The sequence below is a fragment of the Electrona antarctica genome (assembly GCF_951216825.1).
Source record: "Electrona antarctica genome assembly, contig: scaffold_40, whole genome shotgun sequence".
Taxonomy (NCBI): domain Eukaryota; kingdom Metazoa; phylum Chordata; class Actinopteri; order Myctophiformes; family Myctophidae; genus Electrona; species Electrona antarctica.
This window is the reverse complement of record NW_027638523.1, coordinates 923487-943943: the sequence shown is the minus strand read 5'-3', so window position 1 is coordinate 943943 and position 20457 is coordinate 923487. Positions and strand designations below refer to the sequence as shown.

The following is a 20457-nucleotide window of genomic DNA, read 5'->3' as shown; positions in this document are numbered from 1 at the left end:
ATCAGAGTCAAAGAGGTGTGAAATGGTCTCAGTTCATCCAAAATGTGATCATTAGCAGGTGATCTGTCCAATGCCAGACAACGAGTGACCATTAACACGTTAATCTCTGCATTTGAATGCATATAGTGAATGAAGCATCAGCCATCATCATTTAGCATGTGTACATTTTAACATGGGGAAAGAATGTGGGGTTTGTTCATTATTTAGCATTTGAAAAACATTGAATAAAAGTGCATTCATCACCACCATATTGAGAGAGAACCCTGCAAAAATGTATCAGCTTATGTTTTTGTTCAGTGTATTTTCATTCAATCCCTTCCAGTTTCACTATGACTTATATGACTGGATATGGAGACAGTAACCTCTGTTACTGAACAAACAAATAATTAATATAGGATATAATTGAATAAGTATAATGATATATCCTGATTTATCTTGACTTATCCTGATCATTTATTAATACTATGGACACATGTTTCTGCACACAGGCCTACACATTACACAATGGGATTTCACTGTAAATATAGATAAGAAATGAAATGAAACCAATAGCGCACAATAGAATATGAGACTTTGATTTGACAATATACTTATTTGCTGTTCCAGTCCTGTATAGAAACCAGACCACTGTCTTCTATACTAAAGTGGAAACAAATTGAACCTACATTACAACCTAACACATAAAATACAAGGGGTGCTGTATATAGGCTACTTGTAAAAGACAAGATGTGAAGGCTTGTCTACTATTTATACATATTGTTTGAAACAAATAGGCCTAACTGTTTTACTTCCGTTTTCTTGTTTTTAATAAATGTTTAAAGTCAAGATTTGTTTTTTATCTGTGGTTTGTAAGTGTTCCAAGATAAATTAAGATAAATGGGATGTAAATCACAGTATGAGCAGTTGTTTATTCACCAGAGCTGGTTCTCCTTGGTTCTGATGTTACTGAAATAATGTGGAGAAATCCTCAAGATGAATGGCTCTGCTGCAGTAACAATTAATTCATATCCACTTATTCAATAGTTAGATTGTACATATTTATCCAGATACTGAGTAAGTCATTTTTGGATTAACTACTATACTGCTTTTTAAGGTTTATTATAAACCAGCAGTTGTTATGCACCACATGTGGAAGAACTCCCAGAAAACAGCAGGTATGCTGGCACTCTTATTTATTTTACATCACAATGAAATACTGTTCTGTTTCCCACTGCATTTGATTGAGTTTTTCTTTCTCTTCTGCACTGTAATGTTTTATGTATTTTTGTTTTAGTTATGATTTTATATATGTTTCCTGATGTGTGCAAAGCACATTGAAATGCCTTGTTGGAATTTGCTATACCAATAACGTTATTTTATATTTATGCTGGCTCCTGCTTTGACTTTAAGAAACTCCTCAATGGATCACTAGACTAGTAGACTAAATATTGTTCAACCAAAGTGGACTGTTATGTTCAAGTGGACTCTGTTTTCGACCATTGAATGGTTTTTCTACAGATTAACTGGAAAACCAGTTCTTAAAGGGGCATTCCACTCATTTTCAACATTTTACTATGTCATTATATACCTTAGAGCTGCATTAAACATGCCAAAATATTAGACAAGTTGTTCTGATTTTGTACCAAAACTCCCCAGCCACATAGACAAAGCCAACACTCAATGGAAATCAGACTTTGAATAGGGGACACATTAGCACATTCCAAACCAGCCTGGGACAAGAAGCATAGAGGTGTCACTGACACCAAATGGGCCATTAGACACCGGGCTCAGGAAACAAAAGAGAAACACATGTAAATTTGTCTTTGTTGAAATGGAGCCATGGGGTGAATTAACCCCAATAAGGCTAAATAAACCAAAAGTCCTACAACAATAAGGTAAACTTAAACTCTTAAACTTAAACTGGAGATAATCTAAGAGTGATTGGATTAGGCTTCCTTCAAGTACATGGCGAATGCACTCATTCCTTGCAATGTACTTACATACACTTACATATGTTGCGACCTTCGGTCGCAACATATGTAGGTACATTGCACTGAAGTCCCCAGGTCCCCCCAGTCGAGCTTGTACCTGTAACTTGGGGGAAGTCTATTATAATTATTACTGATTCTCCAGTAAAGACATGTTGCCTCTACAAAAACCACACTACAAATGAAAGAAACCAGAACAAGAGAACACACACCCATTGATTCTGATTGGACGGAATTAAACAATGGCCAAGTAAACCACACCCATCAACAAAGCTAATTGGCCGAATGACTATGAGTCACGCCCACCATTAGGAACACATAAAACCAGGGCTCCAGCACAACTAATCATTCTCTAACAGAATCTTGCCTGAGGAAGAACCAACCAGTCCGAAACGTCTACTTTTCCAGCTCTCCTTTATATTTGATTCCGTCGTGAGTGAAGCGCCACCGTCGAGTCATGAGAGGTATTCTGAAAAGAAAGTTTGAGGAGGTCGACGATGAAGATCCATTCTACTCCTCACCTCCATCATCGTCCCTGCCTTCTCCTGCCTCCACGGAATGGGATTCTGATGGGGAGAGCAGCTCCTCAGAAAGCCAGGACTTTACAACTAATGGTTCTGCTTCACCTGCTGCCAGTCAACCCATCCAGTCTATTCTGAAGAGGCCAAAGCTGGAAGGGAGGCAGAGCAACGTGCGCTTTGATCTGGTGACGGTGTTCTACTTCCCACAATGCCAGGGTTTCACTAGCGTACCCTTTCGCGGGGGTGCCAGTCTGGGCATGTTGCACAGGCACAGCACTCTCCGCAGATACACAATGGCAGAGCACGCCCTGGAACAACGGAGTTGGCGCAGAGAGAGACTACGAGAGAGACGGAGAGAGGAGAAGCTTGAGGCTTTGAGACACCAGTTGATGGCCAATGTTATCATTGACCAGAGAGAATATGAGCGACTGACTGCAGACCAGGTCCCAGACGGAGACACTGACGTCCACATCACCGACGCCGAGCTGGAGGATGGGAACAGCTTCCTGCAGCCGTACTCCTACAAGCACAGACAGGCACTCCTGCAAGCAGCAGGTGTGAAGCACATTGACAAAGAGGAGAAGAGACAGCTGCATTCCCTGCGTGTCTTCAGGGAGGACTCTGGATGCAATTGCCAGGGTTTCTGTGAGCCAGAGACTTGTGAATGCAGTCTGGCAGGAATCAAGTGCCAGATGGACGCATGCCTCCCATGCTGCACTAAAGACGGCTGCGCAAACATTCAGGGACGCGTAGAGTTCAACTCCAGACGCGTGCAGACCCACTACATCGACACCGCCATGAGGCTAGAACTAGAGAGGCTACTACAAGATGATACGCCTGACCGTAGAGACAAGCTGGACGGCGTGTTCAACTCTGTTGATGTCCCGTCCCCAACACCACTGGTCATGGTGACCTCCAGCTCCTCCCAACACTCGGACGGTCCAGAGAGTTACATGGTGTCTGAGATGGACCTGCTGGACAGAGGCCAGTACCTGGTCCAGAGCTTCATGGGGGAAGGAAGCTTTGGGACGGTGGCCAAAGCCATCAGCACATTCACCGGTGACACAGTGGCCATCAAGATATTGAAGAATCGCCACAATCACGATGAATTGGCAGCACATGAGGTAAGCAATAGCATTGTTCTTGAAGATTTTTATATTTGGCTCTGATTTATCATTAAGTTATCTAATCTAAATCTTTCTTGTATTCCTAGATGGCTGTGTTGCAAATGATGAAAGTCCTGGACCCTGACACGTGTGGAACAGTGAGATTTTACGACAGCTTTGTGCATAAAGGATTGAGATGCATGGTGTTTGAGTCTCTGGATGTTAATCTCCTGGATTTCTTGAACGAGAGACATGTCCATATGTCCATGATGGAGACGAGATGCATCATACAGCAGGTATGGCTTTGACAATTACATTTTAAAGTAATGGAAAAAATATTGATACAAAGATACTGAGTTGAATTTCTGAATTTCTGATCATGCTCTTTATTCTTGTCTTGCAGCTTGCCATTGCACTCCAGGCCCTGAAGGGAATCGGTCTGATCCACACAGACATCAAACTAGACAACATCATGCTGGTGAACCAACGACAACAACCCCTCAAAGTCAAACTCATTGACTTTGGTCTGGCCGTTCCTGTCTCTGAGACCAAGCAACGGAGGATCAGACCTCCTCTTCAGTATAGGTGAGCCTTATTATCTGCTTCACTGAAAGCTCAATGCAAACAAATATTAAAATGGAAAGTGTAACGAGTGCAATTGAGAACTTGAAGAAACTTGAAAGTTGCTAACATTATCCTTTTCTTTTACAACCCACAGATCACCAGAACTCTTCCTGGGCCTCCCGATCACAGAGGCACTTGACATGTGGTCACTGGGCTGTATGGTGGTTAATGGGATGCTGTTCCGTGATCTCTTTGGCGGGAAGACTGAATATGATGTGGTGAGTATTGTGCTGATGCACTGTACATTACTACATGCATCCTGACTGTACTCTTTAATCCATAGTTATAGCCTAACACTGTTAATGAAATATTCTCAATATGTGAAATATCCTGTGTTTTTTCTACAGGTTCAATCCATCCTCTTGACACTTGGTATGCCAGAGCAATCCCTCTTGGATGCTGGACAAACAACCTGCAGCTATTTCATTCAGGAAGACGATACATGGAGATTTAAGGTATGACTGCAACTAATATTGGAGTAACAACTTCATCTCTGAAATGTTCAAGAATAGGCTGTCTTTGCACGTCATTCAATCAGATCACTAAAAATGTTTTGTTTTGTGTTTTCCAGGAACCAGAGGAGTATTACACAGTGCAGGAGTTAAAGGCAGAACTGCTAATAGAGGATGTTATGTATACACTTACATGTGTGATTTGCTCACTGGAAGAAGTGTTCTCCTCCCTGCGTTGCGATGCTGATGAAACATCTTGTGACGTCTTCATGGACCTGTTGAAACGAATGCTTCATCTGGATCCAGAGGGGAGGATAACACCTGACCAGGTGTTGGACCATCCCTTCATCACCATGCCTCACCTATGACCGTCTCAAGGTGTTTGTGGGGTCAACCATTGCAAATGTAATGCACTCCCAGTTATTGGTATTGGATTTTGTGTACAGTACATGTTTGACTATGACAACGCCACAATATGGTGATGTCGGCCAACACTGATCCAGACAGGACACTATGCTACCTAAGACACTTCAGTCAACTGAAACTGAGATCATGTGTGACCCATGGGGTGTACCATTTGTGATCACAGTACTCTTAGTAGTTATACTGTAAGAACACATGCACTATCACTGACTGTTACTATATGACTATATACTATACACACTGCTGTTGCAGTGCTGCTAATAGATGATGTTATGTATACACTTACATGTGTGATATTATCTGCTGCTAAGTGTTGTCTCTCACCTGCACAACAGACTGTGATTCTATATTAGTATATTATATACATTTCATGTGTTTATTTTACATTTTGTATTTAATATTGCACTTGCAAGTTTATATTGTACATACCAGTACTGTATATGACATCACATCAAACTGCATTTGATTGAGTTTTTCTTTCTCTTCTGCACTGTAATGTGTTATGTATTTTTGTTTTAAAATAAGCATTTCTAATTGTATGTATTATTCCCTTGCACATTATACTATATTAGACATGTTATATTAGACATTGTGTTATGTTCACATCATTGGCTGCATTCCAACTGAGAAGAAATTAGCACAATACATTTTGTAAATAATTGTTCTATTGATATATGTTTTAAGTTGTAAACATGGTTGAAATAAAACGTGTTACCTTGAAATATGCGTTGTGTACGTTCTTAAATATGGCCCAGAACAGGTTTTAAAACATTCATATTTTCCAGTTAACTTATATCTCTACATTTATTGATTGTATACTAGATAGAACGTCCTTGCGGTCATGTTTCCATCCATCCATGTCCTATATATGTATTAGTAAAGGCTATTAAATTAGTGTCTATTTGGGGGTCCTTGGCGTGACGTTTGGGAACCACTGATATACAGCAGGGTATAAAGCCTTTTAAAACAAACAGCAGCATGTTGTGCACTCACTGTAAGTAAACATTGCACTTTAACATTGTCACCACAAACAATAATAGCAATGATTGTTACAAGAACATATAGCCATTTTAACACACCTGAAACATTGCACACTAGAAAGCTGAAAGAGTGATAACAGTTCCATGTGATGATAGACCTATTACTGTAGTTCTGCTGAAACTCATCAGAGTCAAAGAGGTGTGAAATGGTCTCAGTTCATCCAAAATGTGATCATTAGCAGGTGATCTGTCCAATGCCAGACAACGAGTGACCATTAACACGTTAATCTCTGCATTTGAATGCATATAGTGAATGAAGCATCAGCCATCATCATTTAGCATGTGTACATTTTAACATGGGGAAAGAATGTGGGGTTTGTTCATTATTTAGCATTTGAAAAACATTGAATAAAAGTGCATTCATCTCCACCATATTGAGAGAGAACCCTGCAAAAATGTATCAGCTTATGTTTTTGTTCAGTGTATTTTCATTCAATCCCTTCCAGTTTCACTATGACTTATATGACTGGATATGGAGACAGTAACCTCTGTTACTGAACAAACAAATAATTAATATAGGATATAATTGAATAAGTATAATGATATATCCTGATTTATCTTGACTTATCCTGATCATTTATTAATACTATGGACACATGTTTCTGCACACAGGCCTACACATTACACAATGGGATTTCACTGTAAATATAGATAAGAAATGAAATGAAACCAATGGCGCACAATAGAATATGAGACTTTGATTTGACAATATACTTATTTGCTGTTCCAGTCCTGTATAGAAACCAGACCACTGTCTTCTATACTAAAGTGGAAACAAATTGAACCTACATTACAACCTAACACATAAAATACAAGGGGTGCTGTATATAGGCTACTTGTAAAAGACAAGATGTGAAGGCTTGTCTACTATTTATACATATTGTTTGAAACAAATAGGCCTAACTGTTTTACTTCCGTTTTCTTGTTTTTAATAAATGTTTAAAGTCAAGATTTGTTTTTTATCTGTGGTTTGTAAGTGTTCCAAGATAAATTAAGATAAATGGGATGTAAATCACAGTATGAGCAGTTGTTTCTTCACCAGAGCTGGTTCTCCTTGGTTCTGATGTTACTGAAATAATGTGGAGAAATCCTCAAGATGAATGGCTCTGCTGCAGTAACAATTAATTCATATCCACTTATTCAATAGTTAGATTGTACATATTTATCCAGATACTGAGTAAGTCATTTTTGGATTAACTACTATACTGCTTTTTAATGTTTATTATAAACCAGCAGTTGTTATGCACCACATGTGGAAGAACTCCCAGAAAACAGCAGGTATGCTGGCACTCTTATTTATTTTACATCACAATGAAATACTGTTCTGTTTCCCACTGCATTTGATTGAGTTTTTCTTTCTCTTCTGCACTGTAATGTTTTATGTATTTTTGTTTTAGTTATGATTTTATATATGTTTCCTGATGTGTGCAAAGCACATTGAAATGCCTTGTTGGAATTTGCTATACCAATAACGTTATTTTATATTTATGCTGGCTCCTGCTTTGACTTTAAGAAACTCCTCAATGGATCACTAGACTAGTAGACTAAATATTGTTCAACCAAAGTGGACTGTTATGTTCAAGTGGACTCTGTTTTCGACCATTGAATGGTTTTTCTCCAGATTAACTGGAAAACCAGTTCTTAAAGGGGCATTCCACTCATTTTCAACATTTTACTATGTCATTATATACCTTAGAGCTGCATTAAACATGCCAAAATATTAGACAAGTTGTTCTGATTTTGTACCAAAACTCCCCAGCCACATAGACAAAGCCAACACTCAATGGAAATCAGACTTTGAATAGGGGACACATTAGCACATTCCAAACCAGCCTGGGACAAGAAGCATAGAGGTGTCACTGACACCAAATGGGCCATTAGACACCGGGCTCAGGAAAAAAAAGAGAAACACATGTAAATTTGTCTTTGTTGAAATGGAGCCATGGGGTGAATTAACCCCAATAAGGCTAAATAAACCAAAAGTCCTACAACAACAAGGTAAACTTAAACTCTTAAACTTAAACTGGAGATAATCTAAGAGTGATTGGATTAGGCTTCCTTCAAGTACATGGCGAATGCACTCATTCCTTGCAATGTACTTACATACACTTACATATGTTGCGACCTTCGGTCGCAACATATGTAGGTACATTGCACTGAAGTCCCCAGGTCCCCCCAGTCGAGCTTGTACCTGTAACTTGGGGGAAGTCTATTATAATTATTACTGATTCTCCAGTAAAGACATGTTGCCTCTACAAAAACCACACTACAAATGAAAGAAACCAGAACAAGAGAACACACACCCATTGATTCTGATTGGACGGAATTAAACAATGGCCAAGTAAACCACACCCATCAACAAAGCTAATTGGCCGAATGACTATGAGTCACGCCCACCATTAGGAACACATAAAACCAGGGCTCCAGCACAACTAATCATTCTCTAACAGAATCTTGCCTGAGGAAGGACCAACCAGTCCGAAACGTCTACTTTTCCAGCTCTCCTTTATATTTGATTCCGTCGTGAGTGAAGCGCCACCGTCGAGTCATGAGAGGTATTCTGAAAAGAAAGTTTGAGGAGGTCGACGATGAAGATCCATTCTACTCCTCACCTCCATCATCGTCCCTGCCTTCTCCTGCCTCCACGGAATGGGATTCTGATGGGGAGAGCAGCTCCTCAGAAAGCCAGGACTTTACAACTAATGGTTCTGCTTCACCTGCTGCCAGTCAACCCATCCAGTCTATTCTGAAGAGGCCAAAGCTGGAAGGGAGGCAGAGCAACGTGCGCTTTGATCTGGTGACGGTGTTCTACTTCCCACAATGCCAGGGTTTCACTAGCGTACCCTTTCGCGGGGGTGCCAGTCTGGGCATGTTGCACAGGCACAGCACTCTCCGCAGATACACAATGGCAGAGCACGCCCTGGAACAACGGAGTTGGCGCAGAGAGAGACTACGAGAGAGACGGAGAGAGGAGAAGCTTGAGGCTTTGAGACACCAGTTGATGGCCAATGTTATCATTGACCAGAGAGAATATGAGCGACTGACTGCAGACCAGGTCCCAGACGGAGACACTGACGTCCACATCACCGACGCCGAGCTGGAGGATGGGAACAGCTTCCTGCAGCCGTACTCCTACAAGCACAGACAGGCACTCCTGCAAGCAGCAGGTGTGAAGCACATTGACAAAGAGGAGAAGAGACAGCTGCATTCCCTGCGTGTCTTCAGGGAGGACTCTGGATGCAATTGCCAGGGTTTCTGTGAGCCAGAGACTTGTGAATGCAGTCTGGCAGGAATCAAGTGCCAGATGGACGCATGCCTCCCATGCTGCACTAAAGACGGCTGCGCAAACATTCAGGGACGCGTAGAGTTCAACTCCAGACGCGTGCAGACCCACTACATCGACACCGCCATGAGGCTAGAACTAGAGAGGCTACTACAAGATGATACGCCTGACCGTAGAGACAAGCTGGACGGCGTGTTCAACTCTGTTGATGTCCCGTCCCCAACACCACTGGTCATGGTGACCTCCAGCTCCTCCCAACACTCGGACGGTCCAGAGAGTTACATGGTGTCTGAGATGGACCTGCTGGACAGAGGCCAGTACCTGGTCCAGAGCTTCATGGGGGAAGGAAGCTTTGGGACGGTGGCCAAAGCCATCAGCACGTTCACCGGTGACACAGTGGCCATCAAGATATTGAAGAATCGCCACAATCACGATGAATTGGCAGCACATGAGGTAAGCAATAGCATTGTTCTTGAAGATTTTTATATGGCTCTGATTTATCATTAAGTTATCTAATCTAAATCTTTCTTGTATTCCTAGATGGCTGTGTTGCAAATGATGAAAGTCCTGGACCCTGACACGTGTGGAACAGTGAGATTTTACGACAGCTTTGTGCATAAAGGATTGAGATGCATGGTGTTTGAGTCTCTGGATGTTAATCTCCTGGATTTCTTGAACGAGAGACATGTCCATATGTCCATGATGGAGACGAGATGCATCATACAGCAGGTATGGCTTTGACAATTACATTTTAAAGTAATGGAAAAAAATATTGATACAAAGATACTGAGTTGAATTTCTGAATTTCTGATCATGCTCTTTATTCTTGTCTTGCAGCTTGCCATTGCACTCCAGGCCCTGAAGGGAATCGGTCTGATCCACACAGACATCAAACTAGACAACATCATGCTGGTGAACCAACGACAACAACCCCTCAAAGTCAAACTCATTGACTTTGGTCTGGCCGTTCCTGTCTCTGAGACCAAGCAACGGAGGATCAGACCTCCTCTTCAGTATAGGTGAGCCTTATTATCTGCTTCACTGAAAGCTCAATGCAAACAAATATTAAAATGGAAAGTGTAACGAGTGCAATTGAGAACTTGAAGAAACTTGAAAGTTGCTAACATTATCCTTTTCTTTTACAACCCACAGATCACCAGAACTCTTCCTGGGCCTCCCGATCACAGAGGCACTTGACATGTGGTCACTGGGCTGTATGGTGGTTAATGGGATGCTGTTCCGTGATCTCTTTGGCGGGAAGACTGAATATGATGTGGTGAGTATTGTGCTGATGCACTGTACATTACTACATGCATCCTGACTGTACTCTTTAATCCATAGTTATATCCTAACACTGTTAATGAAATATTCTCAATATGTGAAATATCCTGTGTTTTGTCTACAGGTTCAATCCATCCTCTTGACACTTGGTATGCCAGAGCAATCCCTCTTGGATGCTGGACAAACAACCTGCAGCTATTTCATTCAGGAAGACGATACATGGAGATTTAAGGTATGACTGCAACTAATATTGGAGTAACAACTTCATCTCTGAAATGTTCAAGAATAGGCTGTCTTTGCACGTCATTCAATCAGATCACTAAAAATGTTTTGTTTTGTGTTTTCCAGGAACCAGAGGAGTATTACACAGTGCAGGAGTTAAAGGCAGAACTGTTAATAGAGGAAGTTATGTATACACTTACATGTGTGATTTGCTCACTGGAAGAAGTGTTCTCCTCCCTGCGTTGCGATGCTGATGAAACATCTTGTGACGTCTTCATGGACCTGTTGAAACGAATGCTTCATCTGGATCCAGAGGGGAGGATAACACCTGACCAGGTGTTGGACCATCCCTTCATCACCATGCCTCACCTATGACCGTCTCAAGGTGTTTGTGGGGTCAACCATTGCAAATGTAATGCACTCCCAGTTATTGGTATTGGATTTTGTGTACAGTACATGTTTGACTATGACAACGCCACAATATGGTGATGTCGGCCAACACTGATCCAGACAGGACACTATGCTACCTAAGACACTTCAGTCAACTGAAACTGAGATCATGTGTGACCCATGGGGTGTACCATTTGTGATCACAGTACTCTTAGTAGTTATACTGTAAGAACACATGCACTATCACTGACTGTTACTATATGACTATATACTATACACACTGCTGTTGCAGTGCTGCTAATAGATGATGTTATGTATACACTTACATGTGTGATATTATCTGCTGCTAAGTGTTGTCTCTCACCTGCACAACAGACTGTGATTCTATATTAGTATATTATATACATTTCATGTGTTTATTTTACATTTTGTATTTAATATTGCACTTGCAAGTTTATATTGTACATACCAGTACTGTATATGACATCACATCAAACTGCATTTGATTGAGTTTTTCTTTCTCTTCTGCACTGTAATGTGTTATGTATTTTTGTTTTAAAATAAGCATTTCTAATTGTATGTATTATTCCCTTGCACATTATACTATATTAGACATGTTATATTAGACATTGTGTTATGTTCACATCATTGGCTGCATTCCAACTGAGAAGAAATTAGCACAATACATTTTGTAAATAATTGTTCTATTGATATATGTTTTAAGTTGTAAACATGGTTGAAATAAAACGTGTTACCTTGAAATATGCGTTGTGTACGTTCTTAAATATGGCCCAGAACAGGTTTTAAAACATTCATATTTTCCAGTTAACTTATATCTCTACATTTATTGATTGTATACTAGATAGAACGTCCTTGCGGTCATGTTTCCATCCATCCATGTCCTATATATGTATTAGTAAAGGCTATTAAATTAGTGTCTATTTGGGGGTCCTTGGCGTGACGTTTGGGAACCACTGATATACAGCAGGGTATAAAGCCTTTTAAAACAAACAGCAGCATGTTGTGCACTCACTGTAAGTAAACATTGCACTTTAACATTGTCACCACAAACAATAATAGCAATGATTGTTACAAGAACATATAGCCATTTTAACACACCTGAAACATTGCACACTAGAAAGCTGAAAGAGTGATAACAGTTCCATGTGATGATAGACCTATTACTGTAGTTCTGCTGAAACTCATCAGAGTCAAAGAGGTGTGAAATGGTCTCAGTTCATCCAAAATGTGATCATTAGCAGGTGATCTGTCCAATGCCAGACAACGAGTGACCATTAACACGTTAATCTCTGCATTTGAATGCATATAGTGAATGAAGCATCAGCCATCATCATTTAGCATGTGTACATTTTAACATGGGGAAAGAATGTGGGGTTTGTTCATTATTTAGCATTTGAAAAACATTAAATAAAAGTGCATTCATCACCACCATATTGAGAGAGAACCCTGCAAAAATGTATCAGCTTATGTTTTTGTTCAGTGTATTTTCATTCAATCCCTTCCAGTTTCACTAACTTATATGACTGGATATGGAGACAGTAACCTCTGTTACTGAACAAACAAATAATTAATATAGGATATAATTGAATAAGTATAATGATATATCCTGATTTATCTTGACTTATCCTGATCATTTATTAATACTATGGACACATGTTTCTGCACACAGGCCTACACATTACACAATGGGATTTCACTGTAAATATAGATAAGAAATGAAATGAAACCAATAGCGCACAATAGAATGTGAGACTTTGATTTGACAATATACTTATTTGCTGTTCCAGTCCTGTATAGAAACCAGACCACTGTCTTCTATACTAAAGTGGAAACAAATTGAACCTACATTACAACCTAACACATAAAATACAAGGGGTGCTGTATATAGGCTACTTGTAAAAGACAAGATGTGAAGGCTTGTCTACTATTTATACATATTGTTTGAAACAAATAGGCCTAACTGTTTTACTTCCGTTTTCTTGTTTTTAATAAATGTTTAAAGTCAAGATTTGTTTTTTATCTGTGGTTTGTAAGTGTTCCAAGATAAATTAAGATAAATGGGATGTAAATCACAGTATGAGCAGTTGTTTCTTCACCAGAGCTGGTTCTCCTTGGTTCTGATGTTACTGAAATAATGTGGAGAAATCCTCAAGATGAATGGCTCTGCTGCAGTAACAATTAATTCATATCCACTTATTCAATAGTTAGATTGTACATATTTATCCAGATACTGAGTAAGTCATTTTTGGATTAACTACTATACTGCTTTTTAAGGTTTATTATAAACCAGCAGTTGTTATGCACCACATGTGGAAGAACTCCCAGAAAACAGCAGGTATGCTGGCACTCTTATTTATTTTACATCACAATGAAATACTGTTCTGTTTCCCACTGCATTTGATTGAGTTTTTCTTTCTCTTCTGCACTGTAATGTTTTATGTATTTTTGTTTTAGTTATGATTTTATATATGTTTCCTGATGTGTGCAAAGCACATTGAAATGCCTTGTTGGAATTTGCTATACCAATAACGTTATTTTATATTTATGCTGGCTCCTGCTTTGACTTTAAGAAACTCCTCAATGGATCACTAGACTAGTAGACTAAATATTGTTCAACCAAAGTGGACTGTTATGTTCAAGTGGACTCTGTTTTCGACCATTGAATGGTTTTTCTCCAGATTAACTGGAAAACCAGTTCTTAAAGGGGCATTCCACTCATTTTCAACATTTTACTATGTCATTATATACCTTAGAGCTGCATTAAACATGCCAAAATATTAGACAAGTTGTTCTGATTTTGTACCAAAACTCCCCAGCCACATAGACAAAGCCAACACTCAATGGAAATCAGACTTTGAATAGGGGACACATTAGCACATTCCAAACCAGCCTGGGACAAGAAGCATAGAGGTGTCACTGACACCAAATGGGCCATTAGACACCGGGCTCAGGAAACAAAAGAGAAACACATGCAAATTTGTCTTTGTTGAAATGGAGCCATGGGGTGAATTAACCCCAATAAGGCTAAATAAACCAAAAGTCCTACAACAATAAGGTAAACTTAAACTCTTAAACTTAAACTGGAGATAATCTAAGAGTGATTGGATTAGGCTTCCTTCAAGTACATGGCGAATGCACTCATTCCTTGCAATGTATGCATATGTTGCGACCTTCGGTCGCAACATATGTAGGTACATTGCACTGAAGTCCCCAGGTCCCCCCAGTCGAGCTTGTACCTGTAACTTGGGGGAAGTCTATTATAATTATTACTGATTCTCCAGTAAAGACATGTTGCCTCTACAAAAACCACACTACAAATGAAAGAAACCAGAACAAGAGAACACACACCCATTGATTCTGATTGGACGGAATTAAACAATGGCCAAGTAAACCACACCCATCAACAAAGCTAATTGGCCGAATGACTATGAGTCACGCCCACCATTAGGAACACATAAAACCAGGGCTCCAGCACAACTAATCATTCTCTAACAGAATCTTGCCTGAGGAAGGACCAACCAGTCCGAAACGTCTACTTTTCCAGCTCTCCTTTATATTTGATTCCGTCGTGAGTCAAGCGCCACCGTCGAGTCATGAGAGGTATTCTGAAAAGAAAGTTTGAGGAGGTCGACGATGAAGATCCATTCTACTCCTCACCTCCATCATCGTCCCTGCCTTCTCCTGCCTCCACGGAATGGGATTCTGATGGGGAGAGCAGCTCCTCAGAAAGCCAGGACTTTACAACTAATGGTTCTGCTTCACCTGCTGCCAGTCAACCCATCCAGTCTATTCTGAAGAGGCCAAAGCTGGAAGGGAGGCAGAGCAACGTGCGCTTTGATCTGGTGACGGTGTTCTACTTCCCACAATGCCAGGGTTTCACTAGCGTACCCTTTCGCGGGGGTGCCAGTCTGGGCATGTTGCACAGGCACAGCACTCTCCGCAGATACACAATGGCAGAGCACGCCCTGGAACAACGGAGTTGGCGCAGAGAGAGACTACGAGAGAGACGGAGAGAGGAGAAGCTTGAGGCTTTGAGACACCAGTTGATGGCCAATGTTATCATTGACCAGAGAGAATATGAGCGACTGACTGCAGACCAGGTCCCAGACGGAGACACTGACGTCCACATCACCGACGCCGAGCTGGAGGATGGGAACAGCTTCCTGCAGCCGTACTCCTACAAGCACAGACAGGCACTCCTGCAAGCAGCAGGTGTGAAGCACATTGACAAAGAGGAGAAGAGACAGCTGCATTCCCTGCGTGTCTTCAGGGAGGACTCTGGATGCAATTGCCAGGGTTTCTGTGAGCCAGAGACTTGTGAATGCAGTCTGGCAGGAATCAAGTGCCAGATGGACGCATGCCTCCCATGCTGCACTAAAGACGGCTGCGCAAACATTCAGGGACGCGTAGAGTTCAACTCCAGACGCGTGCAGACCCACTACATCGACACCGCCATGAGGCTAGAACTAGAGAGGCTACTACAAGATGATACGCCTGACCGTAGAGACAAGCTGGACGGCGTGTTCAACTCTGTTGATGTCCCGTCCCCAACACCACTGGTCATGGTGACCTCCAGCTCCTCCCAACACTCGGACGGTCCAGAGAGTTACATGGTGTCTGAGATGGACCTGCTGGACAGAGGCCAGTACCTGGTCCAGAGCTTCATGGGGGAAGGAAGCTTTGGGACGGTGGCCAAAGCCATCAGCACGTTCACCGGTGACACAGTGGCCATCAAGATATTGAAGAATCGCCACAATCACGATGAATTGGCAGCACATGAGGTAAGCAATAGCATTGTTCTTGAAGATTTTTATATTTGGCTCTGATTTATCATTAAGTTATCTAATCTAAATCTTTCTTGTATTCCTAGATGGCTGTGTTGCAAATGATGAAAGTCCTGGACCCTGACACGTGTGGAACAGTGAGATTTTACGACAGCTTTGTGCATAAAGGATTGAGATGCATGGTGTTTGAGTCTCTGGATGTTAATCTCCTGGATTTCTTGAACGAGAGACATGTCCATATGTCCATGATGGAGACGAGATGCATCATACAGCAGGTATGGCTTTGACAATTACATTTTAAAGTAATGGAAAAAATATTGATACAAAGATACTGAGTTGAATTTCTGAATTTCTGATCATGCTCTTTATTCTTGTCTTGCAGCTTGCCATTGCACTCCAGGCCCTGAAGGGAATCGGTCTGATCCACACAGACATCAAACTAGACAACATCATGCTGGTGAACCAACGACAACAACCCCTCAAAGTCAAACTCATTGACTTTGGTCTGGCCGTTCCTGTCTCTGAGACCAAGCAACGGAGGATCAGACCTCCTCTTCAGTATAGGTGAGCCTTATTATCTGCTTCACTGAAAGCTCAATGCAAACAAATATTAAAATGGAAAGTGTAACGAGTGCAATTGAGAACTTGAAGAAACTTGAAAGTTGCTAACATTATCCTTTTCTTTTACAACCCACAGATCACCAGAACTCTTCCTGGGCCTCCCGATCACAGAGGCACTTGACATGTGGTCACTGGGCTGTATGGTGGTTAATGGGATGCTGTTCCGTGATCTCTTTGGCGGGAAGACTGAATATGATGTGGTGAGTATTGTGCTGATGCACTGTACATTACTACATGCATCCTGACTGTACTCTTTAATCCATAGTTATAGCCTAACACTGTTAATGAAATATTCTCAATATGTGAAATATCCTGTGTTTTTTCTACAGGTTCAATCCATCCTCTTGACACTTGGTATGCCAGAGCAATCCCTCTTGGATGCTGGACAAACAACCTGCAGCTATTTCATTCAGGAAGACGATACATGGAGATTTAAGGTATGACTGCAACTAATATTGGAGTAACAACTTCATCTCTGAAATGTTCAAGAATAGGCTGTCTTTGCACGTCATTCAATCAGATCACTAAAAATGTTTTGTTTTGTGTTTTCCAGGAACCAGAGGAGTATTACACAGTGCAGGAGTTAAAGGCAGAACTGCTAATAGAGGATGTTATGTATACACTTACATGTGTGATTTGCTCACTGGAAGAAGTGTTCTCCTCCCTGCGTTGCGATGCTGATGAAACATCTTGTGACGTCTTCATGGACCTGTTGAAACGAATGCTTCATCTGGATCCAGAGGGGAGGATAACACCTGACCAGGTGTTGGACCATCCCTTCATCACCATGCCTCACCTATGACCGTCTCAAGGTGTTTGTGGGGTCAACCATTGCAAATGTAATGCACTCCCAGTTATTGGTATTGGATTTTGTGTACAGTACATGTTTGACTATGACAACGCCACAATATGGTGATGTCGGCCAACACTGATCCAGACAGGACACTATGCTACCTAAGACACTTCAGTCAACTGAAACTGAGATCATGTGTGACCCATGGGGTGTACCATTTGTGATCACAGTACTCTTAGTAGTTATACTGTAAGAACACATGCACTATCACTGACTGTTACTATATGACTATATACTATACACACTGCTGTTGCAGTGCTGCTAATAGATGATGTTATGTATACACTTACATGTGTGATATTATCTGCTGCTAAGTGTTGTCTCTCACCTGCACAACAGACTGTGATTCTATATTAGTATATTATATACATTTCATGTGTTTATTTTACATTTTGTATTTAATATTGCACTTGCAAGTTTATATTGTACATACCAGTACTGTATATGACATCACATCAAACTGCATTTGATTGAGTTTTTCTTTCTCTTCTGCACTGTAATGTGTTATGTAGTTTTGTTTTAAAATAAGCATTTCTAATTGTATGTATTATTCCCTTGCACATTATACTATATTAGACATGTTATATTAGACATTGTGTTATGTTCACATCATTGGCTGCATTCCAACTGAGAAGAAATTAGCACAATACATTTTGTAAATAATTGTTCTATTGATATATGTTTTAAGTTGTAAACATGGTTGAAATAAAACGTGTTACCTTGAAATATGCGTTGTGTACGTTCTTAAATATGGCCCAGAACAGGTTTTAAAACATTCATATTTTCCAGTTAACTTATATCTCTACATTTATTGATTGTATACTAGATAGAACGTCCTTGCGGTCATGTTTCCATCCATCCATGTCTAAAGGTATAAAGCCTTTTAAAACAAACAGCAGCATGTTGTGCACTCACTGTAAGTAAACATTGCACTTTAACATTGTCACCACAAACAATAATAGCAATGATTGTTACAAGAACATATAGCCATTTTAACACACCTGAAACATTGCACACTAGAAAGCTGAAAGAGTGATAACAGTTCCATGTGATGATAGACCTATTACTGTAGTTCTGCTGAAACTCATCAGAGTCAAAGAGGTGTGAAATGGTCTCAGTTCATCCAAAATGTGATCATTAGCAGGTGATCTGTCCAATGCCAGACAACGAGTGACCATTAACACGTTAATCTCTGCATTTGAATGCATATAGTGAATGAAGCATCAGCCATCATCATTTAGCATGTGTACATTTTAACATGGGGAAAGAATGTGGGGTTTGTTCATTATTTAGCATTTGAAAAACATTGAATAAAAGTGCATTCATCACCACCATATTGAGAGAGAACCCTGCAAAAATGTATCAGCTTATGTTTTTGTTCAGTGTATTTTCATTCAATCCCTTCCAGTTTCACTATGACTTATATGACTGGATATGGAGACAGTAACCTCTGTTACTGAACAAACAAATAATTAATATAGGATATAATTGAATAAGTATAATGATATATCCTGATTTATCTTGACTTATCCTGATCATTTATTAATACTATGGACACATGTTTCTGCACACAGGCCTACACATTACACAATGGGATTTCACTGTAAATATAGATAAGAAATGAAATGAAACCAATAGCGCACAATAGAATATGAGACTTTGATTTGACAATATACTTATTTGCTGTTCCAGTCCTGTATAGAAACCAGACCACTGTCTTCTATACTAAAGTGGAAACAAATTGAACCTACATTACAACCTAACACATACAATACAAGGGGTGCTGTATATAGGCTACTTGTAAAAGACAAGATGTGAAGGCTTGTCTACTATTTATACATATTGTTTGAAACAAATAGGCCTAACGGTTTTACTTCCGTTTTCTTGTTTTTAATAAATGTTTAAAGTCAAGATTTGTTTTTTATCTGTGGTTTGTAAGTGTTCCAAGATAAATTAAGATAAATGGGATGTAAATCACAGTATGAGCAGTTGTTTCTTCACCAGAGCTGGTTCTCCTTGGTTCTGATGTTACTGAAATAATGTGGAGAAATCCTCAAGATGAATGGCTCTGCTGCAGTAACAATTAATTCATATCCACTTATTCAATAGTTAGATTGTACATATTTATCCAGATACTGAGTAAGTCATTTTTGGATTAACTACTATACTGCTTTTTAAGGTTTATTATAAACCAGCAGTTGTTATGCACCACATGTGGAAGAACTCCCAGAAAACAGCAGGTATGCTGGCACTCTTATTTATTTTACATCACAATGAAATACTGTTCTGTTTCCCACTGCATTTGATTGAGTTTTTCTTTCTCTTCTGCACTGTAATGTTTTATGTATTTTTGTTTTAGTTATGATTTTATATATGTTTCCTGATGTGTGCAAAGCACATTGAAATGCCTTGTTGGAATTTGCTATACCAATAACGTTATTTTATATTTATGCTGGCTCCTGCTTTGACTTTAAGAAACTCCTCAATGGATCACTAGACTAGTAGACTAAATATTGTTCAACCAAAGTGGACTGTTATGTTCAAGTGGACTCTGTTTTCGACCATTGAATGGTTTTTCTCCAGATTAACTGGAAAACCAGTTCTTAAAGGGGCATTCCACTCATTTTCAACATTTTACTATGTCATTATATACCTTAGAGCTGCATTAAACATGCCAAAATATTAGACAAGTTGTTCTGATTTTGTACCAAAACTCCCCAGCCACATAGACAAAGCCAACACTCAATGGAAATCAGACTTTGAATAGGGGACACATTAGCACATTCCAAACCAGCCTGGGACAAGAAGCATAGAGGTGTCACTGACACCAAATGGGCCATTAGACACCGGGCTCAGGAAACAAAAGAGA

General features: G+C 40.1%; 4 protein-coding genes across 4 annotated transcripts in view; all 4 read left to right on the top strand.

Annotated features, from left to right (window-relative positions):
- The window catches only part of LOC306917984 (uncharacterized protein), a gene marked incomplete at its 3' end in the record, with an annotated part of 316989 nt that overhangs the window by 56721 nt on the left and 239811 nt on the right, over positions 1 to 20457 (top strand). The window lies entirely within an intron of this gene.
- LOC306918007 (cysteine/serine-rich nuclear protein 3-like) lies at positions 2425 to 3357 on the top strand (the record flags this gene model as incomplete). The annotated part of the gene is made up of 1 exon (XM_079530905.1): positions 2425 to 3357. A coding segment is annotated over one exon (933 nt), but the record flags the coding sequence as incomplete, so codon positions are not given.
- LOC306918006 (cysteine/serine-rich nuclear protein 3-like) lies at positions 8682 to 11079 on the top strand (the record flags this gene model as incomplete). Its single annotated transcript, XM_079530904.1, has 2 exons — positions 8682 to 9631; positions 11073 to 11079. 2 exons carry the CDS (start codon positions 8682 to 8684, stop codon positions 11077 to 11079), a joined length of 957 nt encoding a protein of 318 aa, XP_079387030.1.
- On the top strand, positions 14924 to 15856 carry LOC306918005 (cysteine/serine-rich nuclear protein 3-like; the record flags this gene model as incomplete). The annotated part of the gene is made up of 1 exon (XM_079530903.1): positions 14924 to 15856. A coding segment is annotated over one exon (933 nt), but the record flags the coding sequence as incomplete, so codon positions are not given.